Genomic DNA, 19,130 nt, shown 5'->3' on the forward strand with positions numbered 1-19,130 from the left:
GATAATAACCCAGTTTAACTGAGTTTTATGTTATAGATATGTTAAGTGTATTGAAAGCTTCCCCTTTTCTCTTTTTTAAACCAGATGTATTTACTTTCTTTCAAGTCAATATGTCTTGAGAGCAAATATTTAGCACACACACACTTGCTGCTTCTTCTGTTTTTTTAATATATACAGATTATGCTTGTTTTTTTCCCATAGAGGTCTCTATCTCGAGGGATTGAGATTTTTAATGTCTTTAAATAGACAAGTAGTTTTGGAACGAATAGTTCTCTGTTTCTAACATATATTGTGGATTGCTTTCTGCTATAGGAGGTATGATGAGGTAGTAAGGAGGTATTATTTACATTATTAACACTTCAGTTCTGCTTAGATTCATATAACCATTAGAAATATAAGCCAGGTGTACTTGCGTTTTTTTTCCCTCTTTCTCTTCCCTTCTCCTCCTACTCCTCTCTCTCTCTCTCTCTCTCTCTACCCCTTTCCGTTTCTCCTACTCTCTTTGCTCTCAACTTGGCCTTCTTCACTGGTTCTTATGACCACACTCCTTTTGTGCCAGATTAGATCTTGCAGAACCTTTCACTGTCATTCACTGCTGGGCTTTTAGCTGCTCTAAGCAATCATTCCTTATTCCTCAGGCTATTTGCCGGCATCCGTCTGTGTCCTCCCATCCCTCGCCCTGCACCCGTCTAGCAAGCCCGCGAAACGTGACCAGCGTGCGTCGTCACGTCATTGCACACTGGAAGTGTGGAGTGGTCATTTAACAGGTGCCGTTCTAACAATATAAATCAATGTTACTCACTTTAACTGTCAGTGGCTATAATGTTGTGGCTGATCAGTGTACATGGTGATATTCAAAAACTAGGAATTGGCAAAATCTGGCACTTTAAATGTTTTGGAGCACATCCTGATGATTTGCCAGCATTAAGGAAATATAGTCCATAACATCTGGAGTGCTGCAAGCTCCCCACCCTCCACTAAAGTGTTATAACTATGAAATCACAATCATTCCAACCTTGGTGTTACCGGACTCTCTGTCAATCTCCTCTTGCAAAGCTTTTCTTCTTGCCTTAAAGGGACAAGGTAAGATTAAATTCAGATGGCAATATAAGTTAAACTTCGCATAATGCAATAAGGACAGATAGGCCGTAGTAAAATGGAGTATAAGAGCAACAATATAATGAAATACAAGCAAAGTTTCAGAAAGAAGGTTCTAACATGTTTAACAGAGCTCTGAAATATATTTCCAGAGAGACAAAAACCTAGGTGCTGTTTTGTGGAAGTAAAGCATAACGAATAGCCATTAGTTATTACAATGTGCCAGAACCTTTAAAGGCACAGCTCTCTGTAAGCTGTCATGTGTCTTTGCTCGCTATGCATATCTCTTTATGGATGTGTGTGCATTTGTCTCTCACTCTCTGACTCTGTGTGAGTGAGAGAGAGTGTGTGTGCACTCCTGTGTATGAATCTGTCTCTTTCTCTGGATTCATGTGTGTGTATGTAAACCATTGGCTGTGTGTGTGTGTGTGTGTTTTTTTCACTCTCTCAGGCTGTGTGCGTGTTTGTCCCTCTCAGTGGCTTTGTGTATGTATATATGTCCTGTTCATGTTTTTTGTGGGTGTCTCTTACTTTCTGTGTGTATTTTTCCCTATCTCTTGCTTTCTATGTAGGCATGTGCCCTTCTCCCTGGCTTTCTGTTAATGTGACTCTCTCTAGTGTTCTGCATGTGCATGAGTCTATCTCTGGCTATCTGTGTTACATAGTTAGTTACATAGTTACATAGCTGAAAAGAGACTTGCGTCCATCAAGTTCAGCCTTCCTCACATATGCTTTTGCTGTTGATCCAAAAGAAGGCAAAAAACCCAGTCTGAAGCGCTTCCAATTTTGCAACAAACTAGGAAAAAATTCATTCTTGACCCCAAAATAGCAGTCAGATGTCTCCTTGGATCAAGCAGCTATTACCCCACTAATTAGAAATTATATCCCTGTATGTTATGTTTTTGCAAGTATTTATCCAATTGCAGTTTAAACATCTGTATAGACTCTGACAAAACCACCTCTTCAGGCAATGAATTCCATATCCTTATTGCTCTTACTGTAAAAAAAACTTTTCTTTGCATTAGATGAAATCTCCTTTCTTCAAGCCTAGATGTGTGACCTCGTGTCCTATGTATAGCCCTGTTTATGAATAGATTTCCAGATAATGGTTTGTACTGGCCCCGAATATATTTGTATAATGTTATCATATCCCCTCTCAGGCGCTGTTTTTCCAAACTAAAGAGATTTACATTTTTTAACCTTTCTTCGTAACTAAAATGCTCCATTCCTTTTATCAATTTTGTAGCTCGTCTCTGCACTTTTTCTAGTGCCATGATATCTTTCTTTAGAACAGGTGCCCAAAATTGCATAGCATATTCAAGGTGTGGTCTTACCAGCGATTTATAAAGAGGCAAAATTATATTTTCATCTCGAGAATTTATGCCCCTATTTATACAAGACAAAACCTTACTGGCCTTAGCAACGGCATATTGACATTGCATATTGCTACCTAATTTATTGTCTATAACAATTCCCAAATCCTTCTCGTGTGTGGTTATCCCTAGTTCACTACCATTTAGGGTGTAAATTGCTTGTGCATTCTTAACCCCGAAGTGCATAACTTTGCATTTTTTGACTGTGTGTGTATGTCTCCTCTCTCTTTTTATCGCTTTGCATGTGTCACGCTCTAGCTTTCTGAGAGTGTGCATGTCAGTCCCTGGCTGTGTGAGTGTGTGTCATTCACTCTAGCTTTCGGAGTATGTCCCTGTCTGTGTAAGTTACTCTCTCAGGCTTTGGGTAAAACTCGCACCAGAAAATATATATTTCAGGATGGCCCTGCACAGAAACAAAAAATTTGGATCACATTTTGTACTAGTACAGCAAAATCTGACCGTGATATTACATTAAAATGATTCATGTAAAGTCAATGTTAGTAGTAACAGTAGCACCTGATGTGTATTTTAAAGGGGTAACATAGGCATCAAAACAACTTTAGCTTAATGAAGCAGTTTTAGTGTATAGATCAGGCCTCTGAAGTCTCGCTGCTCAATTCTCTGCCATTGAGGATTTAAATCACTTTTGTTTCTGTTTATGCAGCCCTAGCCACACCTCCTCTGGCTGTGACTCACACAGCTTGCATGGATAAAAAAATTGCTATAATTTTCAAACAAATGTAGCTTACTTTAGACGTTTCAATCTATTGCTCTGTAAAGTGAACTTTAATCACATACAGAAATCTCCTGCAAGGTCTAGCAAGCTATTAAATGGCAGGAGAAATTCTAAATTAAACAGAGTTTGCAATAAATGAAATATAAACTTTAGATCTATGTGTTTTTTCTTTTGTGTTATAGTGGTGTATCCCTTACACTCTGCAAAATCCTTTGTTGGAATTGCCATCAGCTGCCTTGTCGTATTTACTGAATCTCATCTATGGTCTGATATCTCCTCAGTTTCAAAGGTGATTTTAGTGTTTTCGGAACAGCCATAAGTTGCAGGGTGCCAAATCTGGATACTTTCCATACATCTTGTTTTGGTGCCTATTGTCTCCCTTTAAGCTGAAGCAGCCATTTCTAATGTCCAAGAAGTAATATTAATAGCCATGTAGCAATGGCATTTTTAGTTTGTACTTACTGTATCGATTTCTATTTCATCACAGTTTCCTTCTTTCACTGACACCAATACCACATCTTGATTAGTCTCCTATTTCGCAAAAAAATATATATAATGTCAAATAATTAATAAGAACAGACTGAAGGAGGTCCACATTCAAATTGAACATCAATAGCCTTTCCAGTAAAATTAATGGACAATTGTTCGTCCTGAAGAACACACAATCACACTCAGCAAAAGAAACTGAAAATCAAACAAAAAGCACAGAAAGGGTCTAATCATTGCAGGAACGCTGCTTAAAGATCTAACTACCTATTCCAAATGCCAATTGCAATCACAGGTGAAACAGCAAGTCCTATAGCAGTTATAATATCAATTCAGTCTTTATTATTATTTATATAGCGCCATCACATTCTGTAGCGCTGTACATTGGGTGGACTAACAGACATGTAATTTTAACCAGACAATTGGCTGTACAGGAACAGAGAGGTGGAGGGCCCTGCTCAACGAGCTTAGAACTCTGTATGTAAACCAAAAAAAGAAAATAATAATCGCCAACTCCGCTATAGCCACAGCTTGGCTATATAGGCTGAATTTTACGATTTAGTTTTTAGTTCACTTTTATTTTGATGTTTAGTAGATAAATTCCAGGGATCATCTGTTTAATTCGATTCCCAATGAGATGCCACCATGACCGGCATGGTGAGGGCTAAAAAGTGAGAAAATCTTTTCTCCATATCTAACTTGGTTCTTTAGATTCAGTCAATAAATATAAAGTGCAGCATATTTGTAAGCTGATAAAGCAACATGAAAATATAGAAAAGTATAATGTCATACAACATCAACATCTATTGTAGAAAGCCAAAAGCTTAACTACAACTCCCTAAGTCATGAGATCATGTATAGTAGTGTTTTAAGGAATAAAAGGAAAAACAGCACAGTTTTTAAGGGAGGGCAGAATGGCTAGATCGAAATATGTTTTTATATTTCTATTTAAGAACATGAAGAAAAAAAAACAAATCTCTCAGCATTACTAACTGAAACCAACCCTACACATTGCATCTAAAATGTGTGGGGGCTCCTTTAATGCAAACCTTAATTTTTAAATATTTTTGTTACTTGCCTCTTGTTTGGTAGCTCTTGCTGGCCTCTTGCCATTTTCACCAATCTGTACTTTTTCTTTTAGGTTATCATGAGTCTCTTGTTCATTTATTTCCCTCTTTTTAGGCTTATCCTTTTTTTTCTTTTTCTTCTTTGTATCTTTATCTTCTTCATTGTCGGACTTCGCATTAGGAGGATCATCGTGACCGGACTGGGACTCCACCTTTTTTTTCTCCTTAAGCCGCTTTTTCTTTTCAAATGAAGACATTTCAGATGGAGCTCTTACATCATTTAGATTCTCATCATCCATACAGAGTCCAGTTGGGTCACAATCTGCCTCTACTTCTTTGTTCTTTTCCAAACTCTCTAGATCCCGAGAAATCGAGTGCTTTCTTTTTCGCTTCTGACTTCTTTTGCGAGGTTCCGAATCATCAGTGACTTGTGTTAAAGCAGTAGAGAAGGTTCCACTGACACTAACATGGTTATCTTCATGACATAAAACATTATCAGTGGCATGTGCAACGTTAACACATTCATCAATTGCTACAATATCTTCTGTAAGTAAAGAATTCCCTTTCGTCTTTCTCTTCTTTTTTTTAGTGGATCCTGACATATCAGTGTTTGGCTGAATAACAGGTACCTCTGAAAGTTCAATGCCCCCAGAAATATTTTTCTTTTTCAAACCTGGCATATTTACTGCTACCTCACTTGTGATAAGGTCATTATCCTGATTAGATTTAGAATCTTTTTTCAACTTCTTTTTCTTTTTTAGAACATTATTATCTGTCATTTTACTGGTAGACTTCATTTCGGTGGCACCTTGTTCTGGATCATTCAATGCGTCAGTCTTTTTCATTGCAACATGTTTGGCCTCTAGTGAAGAACGGTTGGCTTCTTCAGCCAATATTTTCTTTTTCTTCTTTTTGGTGACAATCTCATTAGTTTCAGGCACAAGGGATGAAACGGCACATTCGTCGGACATCATTTTCTTTTTCTTCTTTTTGGTAACAATCTCATTTGTTTCAAGCACCAGAGATGACACTGCACATTCCTCGGACGTTTTTTTCTTTTTCTTCTTTTTGGTGACAATCTCATTCGTTTCAAGCACAAGGGGAGAAACAGCGCGTTCCTTGGATGTTATTTTCTTTTTCTTCTTTTTTGGAACAATATCACTTGTTTCAGGCAAAACAACAATTTCCTCTGAAATAATTTTCCTCTTTTTCTTCTTCACGATGCTTTCATTTTCTATTGTCACAAGTGGAGGAATTATTTGCTCTTCTTCCATTATTTTATTTTCTTTCTTCTTCTTTTTTGGACAAATTTTGTTAGTTTTCGACTCAAGTGAAGGAACAACATGTTCCTCAACTACCATTTTAGTTTTGTTCTTTTTAGGGGGGACAATCCTGTTACTCTCGCTCACAGGTGAAGAAACATCAATGTTTTCTGCCACTGGTTTCTTTTTCTTATTTTTGGTTAAGATTTCATTTTTATCAATGATTTCCTCTGCCACGTTTTTCTTTTTCTTATTTTTTGCTTGGGGTTGTTTTACCTCTGTCACAATGTTCTTTTTCCCTTTTTGGGAAGATTCTGCCTCATGTGTAACACTACCATCGTCAGGAATCTTTTTCTTCTTTTTGGGGACAATTTGTACAGGTAGGCAGTCATCAGGTTCTTCGGTTACAATGTTCTTTTTCCTTTTTTTGGTTGCAACTGGGTTCCCCTTAGCCATTGTTCTGCAAAATAAAAAAAAAATAAAAAAAAGAATTATATAAAATCAGAATACAAAACTAGTAAATCAGATTTATTGTGAAGGACATCTCTCGAAGACTTCTTATTGATTAAATTAATATGTTAGGTTTAATAAATTCCATATAGCTATAGAAGGATTGTCCAATCTACAAGTAAAGATCAGAACTGAGACCTTCAAGATTTCAGACATCCTGTGGTGGAATCTCGGTAAAAATAAATTTAGTAGGCCGAGATTACCACGTGGCATGTGTACGTGCATATGCTGACGTATCGATCAGTTGGTTGCACGAGGCAAGATACGATCAGTAGTGTACGGAGCATGTGCGAGAATACAGGATGTAGTATTCCCCCTCCTCCATTGTGCTGGACAAGCCATGCGGTCAAACAGGAAGTTAATTCTTATTTGTGTTGATTGGTCAAGGGAATGTGCGGGTGGAGCTTAATATGGGAGGAGTTATATGCCTATATAAGGAGCCTGCACTATTGTCCGGGGCTCAGAATTTGCTGTATTTTGGTGACGCTAGTCCCTCTGAGTCCCGATCGGTGATCCAATAAAGAATCTCTTCCTTCCTGAAGAAACCTGTGTCCATCTCTCTGTGCTTGGCTTCCGTCAGTTTCTCCGGTATCATTTGGTGCATTGGCCGGGAAGCTCATCGTTCAACGGTAGCTGAGAGGCAGAGGCGTGAGACGGTCTATCTTTGCCCACGTTCTCTACGGCTGCACCCCTGAACTTCTGCGTGGACCTCCCTTCGTCTCGGCGCCACTGGTCTGTTGTCCAGGAGATCATCGGCCTCTACGTGAGAAGTGCTGGGGTGTCCCCGTCGATGAGTGTGAACTCAGGTTCAGGAACGAGGAGGTAAGACAACTGCTGTTTTAGACGGCAGGACCCGCTAGGGGTATACCGATTGTGTGGTAGGCCCAAAGGGGTTTTTGAATCTGTATCTGCCCCCTCTGTCGGAGGGAAGGAGCGAAGGCGCACCGCTCGATCGAACGCTCTTTAGTCAGACCGTTTGATTTGGTTAGTCAGGCGGGGTCCTGGTGTAAATAGCCCTAGCCGGACACCGGTGTCTTGTCTAGACTAGCGTTCTAGGGTGTATATTACGTTCGCTAGGTCGGAGGGACCGGGAGACTAAGCGGCGCCTGTGTAAATTCGGTTCGCTAGTTCTCATCCTATCTGGGCTAAGTGGGAAGGCGTGTAAATTTGGAACCCACTAGACTTTTGATAGTACGACTAAGAGGCGCCTGTGTAAATTCGGTTCTCTAGCTCGTTGTATAGTGCGACTAAGAGGCGCCTGTGTAAATTCGGTTCTCTAGCTCGCTATATATGTGGTGATTGGGCAGTGTGGCTAACCAAAACGGGTGTATATAGTTTTAGGTAGTCCATTCAAGGTACTGGCCAATAGTTTAGTTGGGAATTGTAAATGTGTTAACGATTGTTTTAGTAAAGTGTATATCTTGTTAGATAGCGCGAGCTCAGCCGTCTAGCGAGAGTGTTAATAGTGTGTTGCTGTATTATAGTGCACGGTACCATAACCCTGTATATTTACTGACATTGTATAATAAGTACTAATCATTGTCGTCAATTGCATGTTTTAACACCATAACCACTAATAATTGTATTGTGACCTTAACTTGTGCTTTGACCTATGCTAACCGTACTGTAACCGCTATTTGTAAAAGACGATGTTACTGGGGTGTGTTATAGACGGGTAATTCGTATATAGAGAATTATAGCGTGGGTGACTGTATAGTTACGCCAAAGGGCATAATATTGATTATATAGTGACTGGTGTAGCAGCTGTGTGTGTACGGGAATTCCCTGAGTGTTTATTGTTATTGTGTACGTTTCACTTGGTAACCGTACCACGTGGTGCTGTTGCCAGAGGAAACGGGTGTGACTGTTGAATAGTACGCGTGTATAGTAATCGTTGTCGACGACGTTCCATTGTTAAATATGGGTGCGTCGCAGTCAACGATTCCGGATCCCTTAGGATGTATGGTTAAGAATTTTAAAAAGGGATTCAAAACCTGTGATTTTGGGGTTAAGATGTCTTCTGTGCGTTTAGTTACTTTGTGCACTAGGGAGTGGCCTACTTTGGTTGCGGCATGGCCGCCACGTGGCAGTTTGGATCTAACTCTGGTACAGCGCTTACACGTGGCTGTATCAGGTAGGCCTGAACTTTACGGCCAGTTTCCTTATATTGACTGTTGGAGACAGGCCGTAAATGACTCGCCAAAATGGCTCCAGACATGCCACGAGGAGCAGTGTCGCCTCATGGTAGCTAGGACTTGTTCGTCCACTAGGACTGGTGTTAGGCCCATTTTGGACACGCCCCCTGAGTCCGAGATCCCTTTGCCGCCCCCTTACTTTCCGTTAAGAGGAAGTGACGTAAACGCAGGAAGTCCTGCACCCCTCCCCTCATTACCCCCATCCACTTCCGCTTCCTCCTCCAGTACAGGATCCACCCCCCCTCGTACTAAATCTCCCCTTCCGGAACCAGAACCCACCCCCATTAAAAACGAATATCCTGATTTGGCGCCACTTCAGACTTCCGGTCAAGCTTCATCTAGCTCGGCCCGAAGTGTTCTATTCACCACCTTTTCCCAAAACCAACCTCCCACATCCCCATACCCTATCTCTCCCCGACCGGAACCCATGACTGACGCCTCCCTACGTAGCCCCATCCAAACCCGACAGTTGACTGGTGCCCAACAATTAAAGCACTATCAGATGCCTCTTCGCCTAAATCCCGGGTCAGCTTATATCGATGCCGCAGGTCAAATGGCACACGCTGACCCAGTCTTCGTATATGTCCCATTTACCACTACCGACCTTTTAAACTGGAAGACCCATAATTCCTCGTATACTGAGAAACCACAAGCCATGACTGATCTGTTCACCTCAATAGTACAGACGCATAATCCGACATGGGCTGATTGCCAGCAGTTACTAATGACTTTATTTAACAATGAGGAAAGGACAAGAATAAATCAAGCAGCCATTAAAGCACTAGAGGATAGAGCCCGTGCTTTGAACCAAGCTAATCCAGCAGCATGGGCCGCAACACACTATCCCAATACCGATCCCGATTGGAACGTAAATGGTGCTGATATGGTTCAACTCAGAGCCTATAGAGACGCTATAATTGCTGGCATGAAAGCAGGAGGAAAGAAAGCCATTAACATGTCGAAGACAGTTGAGGTGATTCAGAAAAGCGATGAAGCGCCCAGTGTCTTTTATGACCGATTATTGGAGGCGTACCGCTTGTACACCCCCTTTAATCCGGAAGACGCAGACAATTCCCGAATGGTTAACTCCGCCTTTGTCAGCCAAGCTTACGGAGATATTAAGCGCAAGCTACAAAAGTTAGAAGGGTTTGCAGGTATGTCCATCACCCAACTAATGGAGGTAGCAAATAAGGTTTATATGAACAGGGATACAGAAAATAAGAAAGAGGAAGAGCGCAAGATGCGTAAAAAGGCTGATATGCTAGCGGTAGCAATCGCAGGCGTAGATAAACGGGGCCCAGATAGAGGCAATAATAGATGGAGTAGGGAGCCTTTGAGTAGGGATCAGTGCGCGTATTGCAAGGAAGAAGGGCATTGGAGGAACGAATGTCCGCAAAGAGAGCAGTACGAGAGAGACCAACCCAGGGCAGGCTACGGAAACTTTAGAGGCAGAGCGAGAGGTAGAGGAGGCCCCGGAGGGAGTAATGGTTATAGAGGGAGTAATGGGAACAGAGGAAGTGTTAGGGAAGACAGGTATATTCCAGCAGCGCAAAGGTCCCGCGATAGAGAAGGTAGGGACTTCGTAGGATTGGCTGACACGGTCATGGAGGACTATTGATACCGACCGGGCTCCATCCCCCTTGGTCGAGCGGAGCCTATGGTCGATGTATCAATAGGGGGGAAAAGGAGTGCGTTCATGATCGACACTGGTGCTGAACATTCAGTGGTGACTAATCTAGTTGCTCCTCCATCTGGAAGGACTATTACTGTGATAGGAGCAACTGGAAGAAGTGCTGAAAGACCGGTTCTTAAAAGTCGACTCTGTACATTGGGAGGCCACGTAGTAAAACACCAATTCCTTTATATGCCTGAATGTCCAGTCCAATTGCTGGGACGTGATATGCTATCAAAATTACAAGCGCAGATTACGTTCCTACCAAATGGAACAACATCTTTGAAGTTTAATGGACCTTCAGGTATTATGACTTTATCCGTACCAAAGGAAGAAGAGTGGCGACTTTATACAGTGTTGACTAGCCAAAACCCTAGGAGTGATGAGACATTATTTAACATACCAGGAGTTTGGGCAGAGAACAACCCACCAGGACTGGCCCGCAATATTCCACCAATAAAAATTGAACTGAAACATGGGGTTTATCCAGTGAGCCTAAGACAATATCACATTCCGCAGAAGGCTAAGAAGAACATCCAATCCTATCTGGATAAGTTCATACGGTATGGTATCCTAAAATTCTGTACTTCCCCCTGGAACACCCCATTGCTGCCTGTTCAAAAGCCCGGTACAGATGAGTATCGACCTGTACAGGACTTAAGAGCAGTCAATGATGCGGTTGTTAGTATACATCCAGTTGTACCCAATCCATATAACCTGCTTGCTTTAATTCCGGGCGGGGCTACTTACTTCACAGTCTTAGATCTCAAAGATGCCTTCTTTTGCCTCCGAATTGCCGCAGAAAGTCAATGTATTTTCGCTTTCCAATGGGAGAACGCTGTAACGGGCTCAAAACGCCAAATGACTTGGACAAGACTGCCCCAAGGGTTTAAAAATTCACCTACCCTATTTGGCTCAGCCTTAAGTCAAGATCTACTGGATTTCGAGTCCATCCCAGGAGAGTGTGTCTTGTTACAATATGTAGATGACTTGTTGATAGCAGCAGTTACAAAAGAAATCTGTCAGCAAGCAACGCACGATCTACTACACATTCTCTGGAAGGCAGGATACAAGGTGTCTAGAAAGAAGGCTCAGTTGTGTTTGCCAACTGTCAAGTATCTGGGATTCCATATCTCTGAAGGTCAAAGAATTATGGGGCCAGAGAGAAAAGAAGCTGTCTGCCAAATACCAATACCCAAGAATAGAAGACAAGTGCGAGAATTCTTGGGAGCAGCAGGCTTCTGTAGGATATGGATTCCCAGCTATGCGATACTAGCAAAACCTCTGTACGCAGCTATCAAAGGTACAGAGCACGACCCCTTCTTATGGACCCAAGAACAGCAAACGGCATTTGAAGATGTGAAGAAGGCTTTGATGAGTGCCCCAGCATTAGGTCTACCTGATCACACACGACCATTCTACTTATATGTACACGAGCAAAGAAGAATGGCTGTGGGAGTATTGACACAGTACTTGGGATCATGGCAAAGACCTGTTGCCTACATGTCTAAGCAACTGGATGCAGTGGCCAGCGGACTTCCACCTTGTCTAAGAGCCGTAGCTGCAGCCGCCCTGCTAGTAGCTGAAGCCGATAAACTCACTCTGGGTCAAGAACTTTATGTACGAGTCCCACATGCAGTACAGACGTTGTTGGATTACAAAGGAAATCATTGGTTTAGTAACAGCCGTATGACCAAGTATCAAGCAATGTTGTGTGAAAACCCAAGAGTGCATTTAGAGACTGTAAACACCTTAAATCCAGCTACCCTTTTGCCACAACCTACTGAAAGTCAACATGATTGTTTGGAAGTAATGGATGAAGTATTTTCAAGTAGACCAGATCTTCGTGATTTTCCCATCCAGAACCCCGATGTTCAATATTATACCGACGGCAGTAGTTATGTAAAAGAAGGGATCCGCTATGCAGGATATGCAGTGACAACAATAGACAAGGTGATAGAAGCTCGGCCACTGGCAAAAGGAACATCAGCACAAAAGGCAGAATTAATAGCACTAACACGAGCGTTACAATTGGCTGAAGGTTTAAAAGTAAACATCTATACGGACTCTAAGTATGCGTTTTTAACCACTCATGCCCACGGAGCTTTGTATAAAGAAAGAGGACTACTGAATTCAGAAGGCAAAGAAATCAAGTACGCAGCTGAAATCCTACAACTATTGGAAGCAGTGTGGGAGCCGAAAGAAGTCGGTATCATACATTGTCGAGCGCATCTGAGAGGAGATGGTGATGTAACTAAGGGAAATCGGATGGCAGATAGTGCAGCTAAGCGTGCTGCTGAATCAGGAAGACAGGAGTATGTGGGGCATATAGCTGCTCTAATACCAACCCCACTGTCTCAATGGACTCCAGTTTATACAACTCAAGAAGAGGAGTGGTTAAAGACTGAACCGGGAAAGTATCTGGAGAACAAGTGGTATCAGCTAGAAGATGGAAGAATAGTTATACCAGCATCGCTAGCGGTAGAAATTGTCCAAAATTATCACAACGGGACACATTCTGGGAGAGACAGTACTGAAGAATCTCTCCGGAAACATTTCTACATACCAAGATTGTCCAACTTGACTCAGGCCATTGTACGCAGATGTGTAACGTGTGCTAAGAATAATGCAAGACAAGGACCAGTAAAGCCACCAGGAGTCCAGTTTATGGGGGGACTCCCCATGTCCGATCTACAAATAGACTTTACAGTGATGCCTAAATCGGGTGGACATCGTTACCTTCTGGTAATTGTGTGCACCTATTCAGGCTGGGTAGAAGCATGTCCTACTCGTACAGAGAAAGCAGGAGAAGTTGTGAGATTCCTGCTACGAGAAATAATACCCCGATATGGACTACCCTGTTCTATAGGATCGGACAATGGTCCAGCTTTTGTTCACCAGTGCCTACAACAACTGACTCATATGCTTGGTATAAAGTGGAGGCTTCATACTGCATATAGACCCCAGAGTTCTGGTAAGGTAGAGAGAATGAATAGAACTATAAAGAACCAGTTGGCTAAAATGTGTCAGGAAACCCAACTTAAGTGGAACGTTCTCTTACCTATAGCTCTATTGCGAATCCGCAGTACCCCTACCAGAAGGATGGGCCTCTCTCCTTTTGAAATTATGTATGGGCGACCACCTCCCGTACTTGGTAACTTAAGGGGGGATTTGAGTCAGTTGGGAGAAGGAATTACCCGGCAGCAGGTTGTAGAGTTGGGTAAGACTATGGAGGAGGTGCAGAAATGGGTACAAGATAGATTACCTGTGAATATTTATCCCCCTGTTCATAATTATCATCCAGGAGACCAAGTGTGGATTAAAGAGTGGAATAATGTACCGTTAGGGCCCAAGTGGAGAGGTCCTTATGTTGTTCTTTTGTCTACCCCTACAGCGATAAAAGTAGCAGAAGTGACTCCGTGGATACATCACTCCAGGGTTAAACCAGCAGCAGTCGATTCTTGGCAAGTTACAGCAGATCCAGAGAATCCCTGCAAGATCCGGTTGAAACGCACTACTCAGTCGGAGTAACGAGGAATTATTGTGGATTACAAATTTTATTGTTACAGGTGTGAGTGAGAAGGCCATAATAAAGCCTGTCCGCTTACCATCACATAGTGTATAAGCCAGGAAAGTCCCGAAGGGACACCTGTGAAGACGAGCAGAACTCCATTCCCTGCAGCCCTCACATCCTGGAAGCTGAGGTTCCATCGCACGGACGAAGACTGAGGATGACGGCGAAAGATGTGCTTTTGATTGTGTTTATTTACATGTGTTTTTATATTCAGGAAGGTAGAGGTACCGACACTCCTAGCTGTGAGGTATGCATTAAGACTACGAGAACAGGTAACCATATTTCCCAAACCCTAATTTGGCATTCACAATACGAATGTAAAGGAGAGGTATCAAGATGTAGATACTTAAATATAGATTATAGTGTGTGCCATTTAGGAGTAGGAGAACCTAAGTGCTTCAGTCCAGAGTATCAACCTCGTACAATTTGGTTGACTCTCAGGAATGGAGATCCTCAGGGGACCCTAATTAATAAGACGGTGTTAGAATCCGTACATTCTTCGGGTGTTCTGCTATTTGATGCGTGCAAAGCGATATCGAGTGGTAGAAAGCCGTGGAATGTATGTGGGGATCTTAGATGGGAGAGGACGTATGGGTCTAACGATAAATACATTTGTCCCAGTAGCAAAAATAAATATGTGAGTCCTAGATGCCCAAATAAAGACTATAACTTCTGTCCATACTGGTCTTGTGTGGGGTGGGCGACTTGGGGACAGACAGTAGATAAAGACATGATAGTGACTAAGTTGCCGACTAGCCCATATTGTAAGTCTATGGAATGTAACCCAGTCCATATACTTATTAATAACCCTGACAAGTTCTTAGATAAGTATGGAAATTTATTTGGGTTTCAGATATACGGGACGGGTTTAGATCCTGGGACATTATTGTTTATAGGGATAGAGACTGATACGGTATCCTCCCAGACTCATCAAGTATATCATTCCTTTTATGAAGAGATGAGCATAGATAATAAGATCCCCCATAACGCTAAAAACCTGTTCATCGATTTAGCTGAAAGTATTGCCGGTAGTCTTAATGTTACCAACTGCTATGTGTGTGGAGGTACTAACATGGGAGACCAATGGCCTTGGGAAGCAAAGGAGGTAATGTCCGGTTCTGAGGCAGTTGACCAACTAATATCTACACAAGCCGATTATCATATGAGTGTTAGAGGTAAATCTGAGTGGAGATTAAAGACCTCCATCATAGGTTATGTTTGCATAGCAAGGAAAGGAATAATGTATAATACTTCTGTAGGAGAATTAACTTGTCTAGGGCAAAAAGCTTATGATGATGATACAAAGAATACAACTTGGTGGTCGGCTTCAAATGTCTCAGAACCATCTAACCCGTTTGCTAGATATGCCAATTTAAAGGATGTGTGGTTTGATCTATCCATCACATCTACCTGGAGAGCCCCAGCAAATTTGTACTGGATCTGTGGTAAGAAAGCCTATTCGGAGCTGCCACAGGACTGGGAAGGGGCATGTGTGTTGGGTATGCTCAAACCATCCTTCTTCTTGTTACCGATTGAAACAGGTGAGACTTTAGGTGTTAAAGTGTATGATGTGAATCATAGGAAGAAAAGGGGACCCATAGAGATAGGCACCTGGGAAGATAATGAATGGCCTCCCCAGCGTATCATAGACTATTATGGGCCAGCCACGTGGGCTGAGGATGGTACCTTTGGTTATAGAACCCCTATTTATATGCTCAACCGTATTATAAGATTACAGGCGGTGGTTGAGATTATCACTAATGAGACATCACAAGCGCTCAATCTTCTAGCGAAGCATAACACCAGGATGAGGACAGCAGTCTACCAAAATAGATTAGCCTTGGATTACCTTTTGGCAGTAGAGGGAGGTGTATGTGGGAAGTTTAACCTAAGCAATTGCTGTCTTCAAATAGACGACGAAGGGCAAGCAATAGCTGAGCTTACTAGCCATATGGTTAAACTAGCGCATGTGCCTACTCAGGTATGGAAAGGGTACAATCCAAGTAGTTGGTTTGGTAGCTGGTATGAATGGTTTGGAGGGCTTAAGGCAGTGGTAGGTGGAGTCCTACTGATTTTACTGTTGTGTCTACTCCTACCGTGTCTTATACCCCTGGTAGTTAGGTCTGTGCAAAGCCTGATAGGAAGTATAGCAGAGAGGAAGGCTGCTGCACAGATAATGGCGATTTATAAATATAAGGCTCTAGATCAGGGAGAACCAATGCAAGAAGATGAATGTTGAAGATTCACATCATAAGATAAGTCTGGTCTGGTTCAAGGTAACTTGCGGTGTATGCAAACTAAGGTTATGTGATGCCTCAAGTAATTGTAAAATATCAAGAGGCATCAAAGGGGGGAATGTGGTGGAATCTCGGTAAAAATAAATTTAGTAGGCCGAGATTACCACGTGGCATGTGTACGTGCATATGCTGACGTATCGATCAGTTGGTTGCACGAGGCAAGATACGATCAGTAGTGTACGGAGCATGTGCGAGAATACAGGATGTAGTATTCCCCCTCCTCCATTGTGCTGGACAAGCCATGCGGTCAAACAGGAAGTTAATTCTTATTTGTGTTGATTGGTCAAGGGAATGTGCGGGTGGAGCTTAATATGGGAGGAGTTATATGCCTATATAAGGAGCCTGCACTATTGTCCGGGGCTCAGAATTTGCTGTATTTTGGTGACGCTAGTCCCTCTGAGTCCCGATCGGTGATCCAATAAAGAATCTCTTCCTTCCTGAAGAAACCTGTGTCCATCTCTCTGTGCTTGGCTTCCGTCAGTTTCTCCGGTATCAATCCCATTATTATACTGTTAATTCACATTGGTCCAGCATCTTTCTAACCCCTGTGGCACTTCTGACAAAAATGACTACTAACAGACAGGTGATGAGAGTGGATGACAGTGCACCTGGAAGTTCTTTCACACTGGAAAAATGAAGGGGGTGTGGAGAATGCAAAGTAGCATAACATTATATGGAAAGTTTAATTGCTACCACTTCTTACATTGTACAATTACCTAGGATTTGTCTTGATACATTTGAACCCAATATTTTTAGTGCACTATACAGATAATGCACTAATTAATAATAAAAACAAATTACCTAATCAACTGTCCCCTTAGACCATTGTTTAGTGGGAATACTTGCAACTGGAGGTAGATTCCTCCAATACCAGGGTGAGATGCTCCAATCAGAAGCAAATATGATGATCTGAAACTGTATATGTCTTCAGCTCAGGTCCTTCCAAGGGAAAAGAGGAGATAACCTTCCCTGATGTGCATTTCCACACAGCATGCAGAGACTCCATACAAGAAAACGAGGGGTTCTTGACTTTCACCCCTAAACTGTGTAATATTAAACTAGGCTGCAGTGCTGGGGTACTATATGCAATAAAGCAACGCATCCTGTAGTGGTTATGGTTCTTGGAGTGTCCCTTTAGAGTGACTCACAGGTAGGGTCCTCTATTTTGCAGGCTTCCCCAAACTCCCGCCCTCCAGATGTTGCTGAACTACAAAACCCATGATTCTCAGCCTCATTCATGGAATCATGGGAGTTGTAGTTCAGCAATATCTGGAGGGCCGGAGTTTGGGGAATCCTGTGTAACTAGTATGTATATTGCATGCCTGTATTCCCACAGTTGCAGAGCACTGCAAAACATACTGGCTCTTTATTATTGCTAAATAAATGATAATGTAATAATTATACTTCCAACATTTCCCAGCAAAAGACTGGACCTGATCTGACACCCTGTCTTGCACATTTGCCATTAAAAAAATGACATAAACAGCCTAAACCAGGAATAATCCTCAGCCAGCCAAGAAGCACAGAGTGGGAATCCAGAGCACAGCTGTCACAATGTATCTATCACTAACACTGACTGTTGCCCAGTAAAAGCAGAGCATGGAATGCACTACAATGCCAGGTTTTATTTCCTTAGGTAATTCTAATACCAGATACACAATCACCCCTCCAAATGCTGCCCACACATGTTATAAGCCATATTTATGATGTTTATTATCAGCTCCCACGTGGTTCCCCGTACCTCCAGCACTTCTAGCTTCTCTGGCTCCCACGTGTTGCTCCCTCATTGACTAACCCGGAAGTCCAACGCGCCGCGAGTATTCTGGGTAATGGAATGGGGCCGCTTACTCGTTGTCATAGTAACTGTCAACAGGACCATGGCTGTATCAAGTGGCAGAGAGACTTTACCGGGGAACCTGTGGGAACAAATATGTCAAGGTATTCACTGGAGGGCTGTTTGTAACCTTTACAGAAACCTTAGATTCTGAGAGCATGATGGGCTCGCAGCATACAACTACAACTCCCATGATTCTATGAATGAAATAGGCTGAGAATCATGGGAGTTGTAGTTCACCAACATCTGGAGGGCTGGAGTTTGGGGAAGCCTGCTGTAAGGCAATACAATGCATTATTTAAAGCTGCACCGTCACCTTCCTCCCCCTTCCCCTGAAAAAATAGTATTTCATAAATATAGACTCTTTATGAAATACTCATTTTGACTGTGTTGAAATTTCACAGAAAAATGAGATAAAGCAAGGATTACTTTGTCTGTGTATGTTTACTACGCCTGACACTTCTTGACACTGGACGGAGCTACCGCCATCTAGATTTGTCAACCCCGCCCCCCACCCATGTCCAGTGACGGCTGCAGAGTATTGGTTCTGTCTATGGAGGTTGTTGCGGGATCCGCCATAGACTTCTTGCACATGCTGCATAGGACCCACTGAAGGAAGATGGCAGTGCCCGCGAGGGACGGGTTCAGGGAAGTAAATATCACCTTTACCTGCCCCCACTACCCCTAGTCAGCCCCTGGACCCCCATCGGCGATGTCACTTTTGGGGGTGTTGACTAATTCTCCAAAGTCCCCAGACGGTGACAGTGCCACTTTGAAGCAGGGTCCCATTAATTAATGGATTGGCTGTCCTTGCTGCAACATATAGATACTGCATTCAACAAGGTGTCCAGGAAATTATGGTGGCAACTCTATATTTCAGTCTGTGTTAGTAGTAAATACAGCATGTTGTGCACTAGGCAGATGAATACGTGATATTTTCATTTAAAAGAACACTCGAAGCACTGTAACTACTAAAGCTATGTGTAGTGGTTATGGTTCCAGGAGTGTCATGGCACCCCCAATTGT

General features: G+C 42.4%; 2 protein-coding genes across 2 annotated transcripts in view; one reads left to right on the forward strand and one right to left on the reverse strand.

Annotated features, from left to right (window-relative positions):
- KNOP1 (lysine rich nucleolar protein 1) overlaps window positions 1–18,049 on the reverse strand; it is a 28,817-nt gene extending 10,768 nt beyond the window's left edge. Inside the window, exons 1-4 of the mRNA XM_063430333.1 lie at window positions 18,012–18,049; window positions 4,772–6,482; window positions 3,670–3,738; window positions 1,016–1,069 (exon numbers count right to left, since the gene is read on the reverse strand). Of these exons, the coding sequence (XP_063286403.1) occupies window positions 1,016–1,069; window positions 3,670–3,738; window positions 4,772–6,478 (1,830 nt within the window). The 5' untranslated portion in view covers window positions 6,479–6,482; window positions 18,012–18,049. The remainder of the gene's footprint in view (window positions 1–1,015; window positions 1,070–3,669; window positions 3,739–4,771; window positions 6,483–18,011) is intronic.
- An 86-nt stretch (window positions 18,050–18,135) lies between these two features.
- Window positions 18,136–19,130, forward strand: part of IQCK (IQ motif containing K) — a 102,908-nt gene continuing 101,913 nt past the window's right edge. The window contains exon 1 of the mRNA XM_063430338.1: window positions 18,136–18,208. Coding sequence (XP_063286408.1) covers window positions 18,148–18,208 — 61 coding nt within the window. The 5' untranslated portion in view covers window positions 18,136–18,147. The remainder of the gene's footprint in view (window positions 18,209–19,130) is intronic.

Source organism: Pelobates fuscus, chromosome 8 (assembly GCF_036172605.1).
Source record: "Pelobates fuscus isolate aPelFus1 chromosome 8, aPelFus1.pri, whole genome shotgun sequence".
In the NCBI taxonomy this organism is placed as follows: Eukaryota; Metazoa; Chordata; class Amphibia; order Anura; family Pelobatidae; genus Pelobates; species Pelobates fuscus.